Source organism: Mastomys coucha, unplaced genomic scaffold, assembly GCF_008632895.1.
Source record: "Mastomys coucha isolate ucsf_1 unplaced genomic scaffold, UCSF_Mcou_1 pScaffold9, whole genome shotgun sequence".
Classification (NCBI taxonomy): domain Eukaryota; kingdom Metazoa; phylum Chordata; class Mammalia; order Rodentia; family Muridae; genus Mastomys; species Mastomys coucha.
This window is the reverse complement of record NW_022196915.1, coordinates 55,310,683-55,321,926: the sequence shown is the minus strand read 5'-3', so window position 1 is coordinate 55,321,926 and position 11,244 is coordinate 55,310,683. Positions and strand designations below refer to the sequence as shown.

General features: G+C 38.1%; 1 protein-coding gene across 3 annotated transcripts in view; it reads left to right on the top strand.

Annotated features, from left to right (window-relative positions):
- Adam28 (ADAM metallopeptidase domain 28) overlaps positions 1-11,244 on the top strand; it is a 54,875-nt gene that overhangs the window by 24,829 nt on the left and 18,802 nt on the right. For all 3 annotated transcript variants that reach the window (XM_031362370.1, XM_031362372.1, XM_031362371.1), the window contains exons 12-14: positions 495-672; positions 2,169-2,258; positions 4,581-4,776. In XM_031362370.1, the coding sequence (XP_031218230.1) occupies positions 495-672; positions 2,169-2,258; positions 4,581-4,776 (464 nt within the window). The remainder of the gene's footprint in view (positions 1-494; positions 673-2,168; positions 2,259-4,580; positions 4,777-11,244) is intronic.

The window sequence follows — 11,244 nt, the reverse complement described above, 5'->3', positions numbered from 1 at the left end:
TTCTGCCCACTCTATTAGGTTATTATTTTTCATGCTTCTTCCACACAAAGGATCTTGCTTTCCTCCAGTTACACAGTTGTTATCTCTCCCAGACCCTGCTGCATGTTTAACCCTCATCTTCATTAATAAGATGAAAAAATAAACTGATACATATCTAAAGGAATATGATTTCTTAGATCTTTTCATAAATATGATTCTGTTATTCCAAAATAATCTAGAGATGAGAGTATGACATAGACAAGCCAAGGCACATTTTTGTTCTTATTGGAAGATCAGCATGCTACACTTTGAGAATGGTTTCCCACTAAGTTGAAATGTTTATGTTCACACAGGAGGGTGAGTCCAGAAATGTAGATGTTCTCACATCTTAGCACCTGGTGTGTTGAATTTGATCTTAGAGGTAATTTGTAAGTACCATTGTAGCTGATATCAGCCATTACTTTCTGTATGGAAAACATGATGGTACTGGTTTTTCTCCTTCTCTATCTGCATAGGTTCCATATGCCTACAGACTTCAGCTCCTGCAGTCGTGTCAATTATGGACAGTTTCTTGAAGAAAAATTATCACATTGCCTCTTTAATAGCCCATTGCCATCAGATATCATATCCCCGCCAGTCTGTGGGAACCAGTTGGTGGAAATGAATGAGGACTGTGACTGTGGCACACCCGAGGTACTTCTAGCCCTTTAAAATAATCTAGTTCATTTAGCAATTCCTAAGAATAGATAGATTGATAGATTAGATAGATAGATTAGATAGATAGATAGATAGATAGATAGATAGATAGATAGATAGATAGATACATAGATACATAGATTAGATAGATTATGTGGCCCACCGTAAAAATGAACTTCTTGGGGGCTTTTGGATAGGTAGATACTTTTCAGGCTAATATGATGTGTAGAACTTAATATTTCTTTATCCTCCTCACTAGATCCTTTTCCATCCTTACTTTACAACACCCCTCACCAATACGGACTTTGTGTCTTCATCCCTAGAATTCTGGTTGAAATTCTTCACATAGCTCAAGTGACTGTATGTCATTGAGTATTACTTTTGGCATAGCAATATGGCACTATTTAGAGAGAGTAAATCATTTGCTTTCCAAAGCTCACAGACCTGACTAGAGCAAGAGTCAAGATCTAGATCCTTGTCTTATGTATTGACTCCCAAACCCACTTGCAGAATGGATTGCTAAGTCACATATCTCACATCTGTCAAGACTCAGAACTTGTTGGCATCACAATCCCTGTCCAGATTTCATCCCCTTCACAGGCCAGCCAAAATTCTAAGTAGGGTTCTGCCCTCACCCCATTATTGCATTTAACAGGAGTGATGCATGATTTCTTCTGAGGATTAGTTTTACAGTGACATTAGAGGAAGATTAAAGATTTATTCATTCTATCTGCAAGGGTGATCTCCTCCTGATTGCATTTATATTTAAATTAAGGGAAGTAGTTTTAATTCTAAAAATACTGCAACAGCTGAAGTCTCACTTTTCAATAGGAATCTTGACAGGTGCAGTGGAAGTTGCCTGAGGCTCTAGGTTCTCTAGCATCTCTGCAGAATGGGTTTGAAGTTTGGATCTCTCAAAACCACCAAAATCAAAATAAATTATATTGCTTTCATGGAAGTCCAACTATTTAACATAGCAATATGATGTCCCTGACAAATGTGTTAGACCACAATAGTGGTTATTCTGGGATATGTACTAGAATTGAATTAATGGACAAAGTATGCATGTCAAAGACTAATTTAATAGTATTCAGTATCTATGTTGAGGATGGAATTGAAGATGAGATAGAAGTATAACTTATGATTTGGGTTAATTAAGTTGGATTTTCCTGAAAACTGTCCTTTTCCTTTTGTTGTTCTTCATATTTTACCAAGAAAAAAGAACCCATTAATATTTGTTTGGAGGACTTGAGGGAAATAATATTTGTTTAAAAGAATAGTAGGAATATGTCTGCTAAAACACATGTAAGAGCAAGTCAGAAAAAACAAGCCACCAGCTGCTCAGACTCTTTCTAATAGTGTTTTGGTTTGCACTTATTTTACTGATTGGGAATTTTAAATGATATAAAGTAGTGGGTCTATGCGACAAATACTCTATATTATGAATTGTACTAAAATAGTATCTGCTTTCATCTGAGGCTGATATTTCCTAGGAATGTGCTGACATATGCTGTGATGCAAGAACCTGTAAGGTTAAAGCAGGCTTCCAGTGTGCCCTGGGGGAATGCTGTGAGAAATGCCAAGTAAGATCCAGATGTTTCATTTTTCTATAATTATGATTATTTTTCTATATTAATGTTTCAGTGATTATGTTAAGTTCAACAGGCAGGGCAGTGTTTTTCTTCCTTGAAAATAAAAACTCAATCACTCACTGGGTACTTTACAAATTCAGCCAGATATCCAATAATGCATATGAGATATTATCTCATTTTCTTTTTGTTTTGTTTGTTTTTGTTTTTTGAGACAGGGTTTCTCTGTGTAGCCCAGACTGGTCTCAAACTCAGAAATCTGCCTGCTTCTGCCTCCCAAGTGCTGGGATTAAAGGCATGCACCACCACTGCCCAGCTTATCTCATTTTCTTTTGCGTGAATGGAGTCTTAGGGGAGAAATTGTGAAAAATAGGATGTTTCCTATTAATGACAGTCAGAGTAACTCATGAGAACATTATACCAAGTGAAAGAAAAGAGACCAGAGAGACAAATGCAGGATCTCTTGTAAATACAGACTATATCAACATTGACATTAGGGCTAGGCATTCAGCTGGTTGGAGTGCTTGTCTAGCATAACCCAGGTATGGTGGCTCATTTCTTTAATCTCAGCATTCAGGAGGCAGAGATAAGGGGATTAGAAGTTCAAAATTATCACTGGCTATGGAAAGGGTTCAAGGCCAGCCTGAAATACATCAGACTCCATATAACAAAAGAGTTGACTGCAGATACAGAGTGAAGCCACAATCATCAGCGGTGGAAAATGAGGGGCTGTTGGATAAGGGATTATATAACAACAGGCAGTTATATGGGAATAATGGAGCTGAGGTCAAGTGTGTAACAGGCACGTGTTGCCTACATGCAATGTAAAAATAATGGATACTGTAGTGGAGTTTGCTGAGAGTGGATTTCAGATGTTCTCTCTATAAACATCCACATACATGCACAAAGGTAACTATATGAGATCGATGCTAATTGACTGACCATAATAATTGTTTCACTATAGAGATGTAAACACATACACACACACACACACACACACACACACACACACACACACACCAAAATGTGACATTGTTTACCTTAAATTCACACAGCATAATCTTTGAGAAATAAAAAATGTGCTTACTATTTAATAGACAAACCAACATGAGCAAACATGGCTGGTGTGAGCCAGCCATTGGCAGTTTCTCTTTCCACTGCTTCTCATACTGCAGGACCTCCCTAGACCACATCATATGGCACCTGCCTGTTTTGATGGATATGTTAGAAAAGTATTTTAAATTGACTGGAGCCTCTCCCATCTTCAATCATAGTCCAAATTCACAAGCATGTTATTTAAATCTAAATTCAAGCACTTGTCCTCACTACATGGAGGAAAAAGAAGCAGCGATATACACTGGAGAGATGAGAGGGCACTTCACATAAAAGAAGCATTTTTGCTTGCCAGGAAACAGAATGATTTGATTTTAGATTTAGATTTAGATTTAGATTTAGATTTAGATTTAGACACCAAAAGAAAGCATGTCTAAATGATAAAAGATGGTGGGAGGGACTCTGTATGGTTTGTTGTAAGAGAATCAACTCTTGGCTGGAGCTGTGGGAATTATGCTTGGAGGGCTGGTAAACTCTGGCTGCAGTTTTGGTCTGATCCTGTAACCACTATTAAAACAGTGGAAGTTGTTTTGTGCATGTGGTCTACACCTATTGACACAGCTAGCAAAGGATGGGCCTCCTTTGATTTGCTGAAGTGGAAGAGGAGTTTGTTTCATCAAGGTTTTTCTAAGGAAATAGGGGCAAAATTCATGGTACTGTTGCAACAGGATTCATACAGCAAGACGGTACTTGGTTATTTCTTTTTTCACAATACAACATTCCATAACAAGAGGTGACAAGAAATGCCCTACTCTGTGATGAAAAGAACCGAGGAAACTCGATGCCTGGGAAAGTCTTGAGGTATGCGGATGTGCTGTTTGCAGATCTGTCTCCCTTTCACTTCACTAGAGAATCCTGAAGTTACAGACTTAAATCTTATAAATCATGACAAAGAAGCATTCAACAAAGGGAGAGATACAACTCCCTGCATGCCATCTGAGACATTGCCCAGTATGCCTCTTATATTACTATATGTTTCTTTAGTGTTTGTATTGCAAATTCAAAAATTAATTGTTTAAAGACTCAGAGTATTGGCTAACATCAGCACAAGTGACATGACATGGATGTAATGTAAAAATGAATCACATTAAAATTACTCCATGGCCACGAAGAATAAACAGTTTGTTTGTGCTAACCTAATGAACGTGTCTGGGCAAAAGGCAGGCAAGGTGACACATACTTTCTATCTCTGCTTCCTTGCAGCTTAAAAAGCCTGGGGTTGTGTGCAGAGCAGCAAAAGATGAGTGTGATCTGCCTGAAGTGTGTGATGGTAAATCCAGCCACTGCCCAGTTGACAGATTCAGAGTCAATGGCTTCCCTTGCCAAAATGGGCATGGCTACTGCTTGAAAGGCAGTTGTCCCACGCTGCAGCAGCAGTGCGTGGACATGTGGGGCCCAGGTAAGGACCTGGATTTGTTACTTCTTTTGCTGCTATGATATAATGCCTAAAGAAAGAAATTTAACAAAATGAGGGTTAATTTTGGCTCCCAATTCCAGGGGAAGTCTTTCAGGAAGGGGCAGTCAATGAGGAGTCAAGGCAGTTGTTTATATCATATCCCCAATCAGGAAGCAGAAGAAGATGAAACCCAAGTTGAATTCAGCTTTTCCTTTTTTTTATGCAGTCTGGGACTACAGCTCATAGATGATGCCACCCAGACTCAAGGTGGACTTTTCCTCCTTAGTCAAATATTTCTGGAAACATCCTCTTACATATACCCAGGAGTAAGTTTCCATGGTGATCCCAACACTCATCAGGTTAATGAGGATGGGTGTCACAGGGACAAATTCCTCTCCATGCCTACATCATTCCAGTAACAGGGTTTGACTTTGGCCAAAGAACCAAGCTATCCCATTCCACCTAGAAACTATGTCACTTCTCAGAATTATAAACAAGTACCTTTAACATATTTAATTAGAGGTTTTATATGTGAGTACACAGTATTTACATCCATTCCACCTCTTCCTTTATCTAAGTCCTCTCTCACTCTCAACTCCTATCAGTCCTACATTCCCCTCCCCCGACACATACAACCTATTGAGTCCATTTTGTGTTGCTCATACATAGAGGAGTTTAGGACTAACCACTTGGTATTGCATAACTTAGCAGGGTGCTCATAAGTGATGGAAACAGATTCTTCCTCCCTCCACAGACATTGGCTTCTGTAATTTTTTTCATGTAGGACTGGTATCTTGTGGATTCTCCTATTTCCATTGTGTCTTGAATGATGTGGTCATTATGCAGGTCTTGTTTAGGCAATGACATTGTTGAGATTTCGTATCTAGAAGACACTATCTTGCAGCAGACATCTCATTCCTCTGGCTCTTATATTTTTCTGCCCTCTTTTTCATAATCTTCCTGGAGCCTGAAGTGTAGGGATTGCATTGTAGGTATGCTAAGGATAGTGACCCCATAGTAATCGTCTTAGTCAGGGTTTGCATTCCTGCACAAAACATCAAGACCAAGAAGCAAGTTTGGAGGAAAGGGTTTATTCAGCTTACACTTCCACATTTTTGTTCATCACCAAAGGAAATCAGGACAGAAACTCGCACAGGATAGGGACTAGGAGGCAAGAGCTGATGCAGAGGCCATGGAGGGTGCTACTTACTGGATTACTTTTCCTGACTTGCTCAGCTTGCTTTCTTATAGAATCCAGGACTACCAGGCCAGGGATGGTACCACTCACAGTAGGCTGGGCTTCCCCCTACCGTCTCGATCACTAATTGAGAAAATACCTTACAGCAGGATCTCATGGAGGCATTTCCTCAAGGGAGGCATTTCCTCAAGGGAGGCTCCTTTCTCTGTGATAACTCCAGCTTGTGTCAAGTTGATACACAAAACCAGCTAGTACAGTCAGGTATTCTCAGCATTTTGACCATATTTGGATCTCTGTAGTAGCCTCTGTCTGCTGAAAACAAATTAAAGCTTCTTTGATAAGGTGATATGAGCTACAGTTGCTAATGAATATAAGGATACTTGTTTAGAATAAAGTTAGATGCTGTATAGATTTAGAATAAATGATAATAGATAATAATTTCTCTTCTAGTATCCATAAACTTTCCAGCTACAAAGTATTGGTAATACCAGGCATAAATTCCCTTGTATTGAACTAGCTATTAAGTCTAAATAAATATTGCTGGCTATCTCCATGAGTGCCATTACTGCACTATTGGAGAAATCCTGTTGGGCTGGTCATTGTTGTGGTCAAAGGAACAACAGTTCCCTTGGCAGTTTGCAAAGCACCTTCTGATTCTTCTGAGGGAAGGATTCTAGGTCTAAGGGACAGATGTTGTATATCACTTAAGAGTGTGTGTGTGTGTGTGTGTGTGTGTGTATGAGTAAGAAATTGTATAACACTGAGTACTAACACTTGCCCCCAGGAGCCATAGACCATTTATGAAATACACTAGTGACCAGCAACAGAAAATTCTCTTGAAGTTGTAGCTCAGAGGATATCCCACAGAATCCCTTCAATATTACAAGCTATTGCTGCTGCCTTTGGTTGCCTCCCAGAATTTGAAAATAAGATTTATAGGAAGAACAACAATATGAACTAACCAGACCCCTCAGAGCTCCCAGGGACTAAACCACCAACCAAAGAGTATACATGGTGGGACTCATGCCTCCAGCTGCATATGTAGCAGAGGATGGCCTAGTCAGTCTTCAATGGGAGGAGAGGCCCTTGGTCCTGTGAAGGCTCTATGCCCCAGTGTAGGGGAATGCCAGGGCCAGGAAGCAGGAGAGGGTGGGTTGGTGAGCAAGGGGTGGAGAAGGGAACAGGGTTTTTTTTTTTTCCAGAGAGGAAACTGGGGAAGGGTATATCATTTGAAATGTAAATAAAGAAAATATCTAAAAAAAGAAAAGAAATTAAGACTTATTGCTGAGGATACCATACACTTCAGACACAGGAATTGGAGGAAACAAGCTGGATGAGGGCATTTATTAAGACTAAGAAAAGTAAATGTAGCAGATAAAAACAAAGTTTTACTTTCAGATTGATAAGTTTTTATTTTAACATCTGTCTCAGACACACTCATTGTTTGAGACATACTTTTCAAAAGTCATTTTTTATCTCAAATTCAAATTACTCTGTGCACACAGGAGTGACAGTAGCATTGGTGGATGGGCCATAAGCCCAAATGGGAGACAAACAAATAAAAGATCTGTAGAATACAGAACAGCAGTGAATAAACTTGAGAGATTGCCATTGTTGCTTCTGTTCACTGAAGTTTAGTGGCCACACTAAGGAAATCATAACACAGGCTTTAAAATAAAGTGTTATGTAAAGATAGCTGAAAAAATTAAGCCCAAATCTAAACTGTATTCAAAAGCTCAACCAGAAAGTCAACTTTAGAGTGTACAAGTGTGCTCACGTTTGTGTGAAATCTATAAAGAGCTTGAACTCCTGGAAGGAAATAGTAACAAACTTCTTATCAAGGCATAGGGAGAAAATAGGGAACCGTTGGTCCAAGGTTACAGAATTCTACAAAATGATATCTATTAATATCAATGGACTCAATTCCCCAATAAAAAGACATAGACTATCAGACTGGGTACGTAAACAGGACCCAACATTTTGTTGCATACAGGAAACCCACCTCAGAGACAAAGACAGACACTACCTCAGAATAAAAGGATGGAAAACAATTTTCCAAGCCAATGGTCCCAGGAAAAAAGCTGGAGTAGCCATTCTAATATTGAATAAAATTGACTTTCACCCTAAAGTGATCAAAAAAGATAAGGAGGGACACTTCATATTCATCAAAGCTATGATCTACCAAGAGGAACTTTCAATTCTGAACCTCTATGCTCCAAATGCAAAGGCATCTAACATTCATACAAGAAACTTTACTAAAGCTCAAAGCACACATTGCACTGCACACAATAATAGTGGGAGATTTCAATACCCCACTCTCTGCAATGGACAGATCATGGAAACAGAAACTAAACAAAGACATGGTGAGACTAACAGAAGTTATGAAACAGATTGATTTAACAGATATCTATAGAACTTTTAATCCTAAAACAAAAGGATATACCTTCTTCTCAGCACCTCATGGTACCTTCTCCAAAAATTGACCATATAATTGGTCACAGATCAGGCCTCAACAGATACAAGAAGATTGAAAAAAATTAAAAAAAAACTATTATTTGTACTTCGTGGATGGCATGTGTATACTGCAATGTATTGAATTTCTGTGGCTTCTTGCTCCATGTTTCCAAATTCCTAGGTAAATGGCACAGAGAATATTTATTCAAAAATAAATGAAGTTACATATTCCTAATAATATTTAAAAATTTTCATTACATGACTGAAACCACTCATAATGCCTGAAAAATAATCAATCAAAACCTAGGACAGAAATAAAAACTGATTTGCTATCTACAAAATACCTGGAAAACAAGATACCTTAAGACCTTCTAATTAATATCAGATAAGCTCTTCTATACTCAACGAGTATAGACTAAGGTACATTCCAAGAAGCAATGCCTTTGTGCCATCCAGAGGTACCCAGATGTGCTGGAGTCTAGATTCAGTGACCCTGTTCCCACTTCCTGGGAGCTGGTATTCTAAACTAAAGTCAATAACAAGACTGGTTCTGTTGGTTAATCTCATGTATCCCTTGTCCAGCTTTACCACAGGACAGTCTTGGCCTGCCAATCACCCAGGTAATGAAACGGAGACTTTTTAATAATTATGAAAGCTTGTCCTTAGCTTGGCAGACTCTTTTTTTTTTTTGATATTTTCTTTATTTACATGTAAATTTCTCCATTCCCAGTTTCCCTTCCAAAAAACAAAGAAACAAACAAAAACAACAAAAACAAACCCCTGTTGCCTCCCCCTTCCCTATGCCTGCCACCCCGCCCTTTCCCACTTTCTGTCCCTGGCATTCCCCTACACAGGGGAACAGAACCTTCACAGGGCCGAGGTCCTCTCCTCCTATTGATGATCGAATTTGCAATCCTCTACTATACACAATGGAGCTGAGGGGTTTGTAGCCCCTTAGGACAAACAACAATATGAACTAACTAGTACCCTCAGAGCTCCCAGGGTCTCAACCACCAACCAAGGGCCGCACATGGAGGGGTCTGATTGAATATGTGTATAGCTTGGCAGACTCTTAACTAGCTCGTCTAAGTAAACTCGACCATCTAGCTCTATCGCACCACGTGGCTTTCTAGTTACCTTTCTCTAAGTCACAGTGCCTGTTTTACTCCACGGTTATCTGGATAACCTCTCTAATTCTTTCCCAGAGTTCCTATCTCTGCCCCAAAGTTCGCCTATCTTCTGCTTTGCTATACATCATTCATCTCTTTATTAAACCAATAAGAAGGTGATGGAGAAGATGTTTACCAAACATTGAGAGAGGTGCCTAGATGTGCTGGACAAAAAGACAACCTTTACACAGAGCACAAGAGATGATCCCAGCATAGCTTCCTTAAATGGCAGCAATCCAAGGAAAGAAAATCCTGCATGCATAAGTAAAGCTCAACATGCCCTGTGCATTACCTCGTAATACACAAGGATGGTTATGGTTATTAATGGGTTGGTAATGGAAGGGTGGTTATGGTATTAATTTCTTCTGTCTGACTCTATTCCAAATCTTGTTACCTCCTTATCCAGTGAACTAGTATATTTTATCTATAGTTTTTTTTCAGTGCCCGACTTTAGTTGATGTCAAAATTATTTATTGAATTAATATGGAACATATTTATTAGATATTGGATGGAGAAGACCATTAAATTGTTCATTCAAAGGAGGCCACTATAAAATATGAGAAAAGCAGATTTGTCTTAAAATTTGAAATATTGTGATTCACCAATGGTCATATTTATTTTAAATTAATCTGAAAATGTTTATGACATGATTTCATAATAAAAATCATAGTGTTACCCCCCAAGATAATCCTGCAAATCAAAACTCATAGTACCAAAAAGTGTGATTATGATATAAGCAGATATTTCATAATAGTAAAGAAATGAAAATGCTCAATTAATAAAGACTAAAACCATCTCATCTCCACTCTATGACTCTACAAGGAGTAGTAATTAACCTTTAACCTTCTTCTACATTTGTGACCCAACAAAGAGTTGTGGCAGCCATTAAGAAAGATGGGACAGAATTCTATGAGGAGGGGTGAGAAGGATGGACAACATTTAGGGTGTAAATAAAAAAAATAATTAATTAATAGTAAAAAAGAAAGATGGGACAGGATGTTCACTTAACACTGTACATTGCTTGCAAAATATGGACATGTTTATAGGAGCAAAGATTTGGAAGACTAGACACACAGCCAAAGTCACTGTTTTGCCCTACTTTACCCTAGCCACTGAATTCAGAAATATTTATCAATGAGAATTTTTCTTCCATCGCTGTTTTTGATGGCAATGAATAACTGAAGAGGAATTTAAAAGTCCAAAAATAAAGATGTATCAAACAATTGAGTGTATTAATCTAATATCAGTCCTGCTTCTCTTGTATTGTAGGATGTTTAAAGTCTGAAGAAAGCATAGGGATGTTTCTGGTTGAGGAAAGGCAGTGATGAAAGTGCTTGATAGGGGAATATAAATGATACTTTCAAAAATATTAGAATCAGTAACTCAGAAGTTAGGGATTTTGATTATAATGCTTCCTTTGCTTATAAATGATATTATTTGCTTCCAGTATGTATCTGTTTTGTTATAATAAGGCATTAATATGTTCCTAAGATCCAAATAATCTAGGAAATATAGTCACAAAAATTTTTATCATCTTGAATATCAAAACATGAAATTCATTAAAAATGTTGCAAGTTTATAAATCAATATTATATATTTTTCTTCAAAACAAAACCAAGCTCTTTACAATTTTTTGCTTGTTTACTTTTG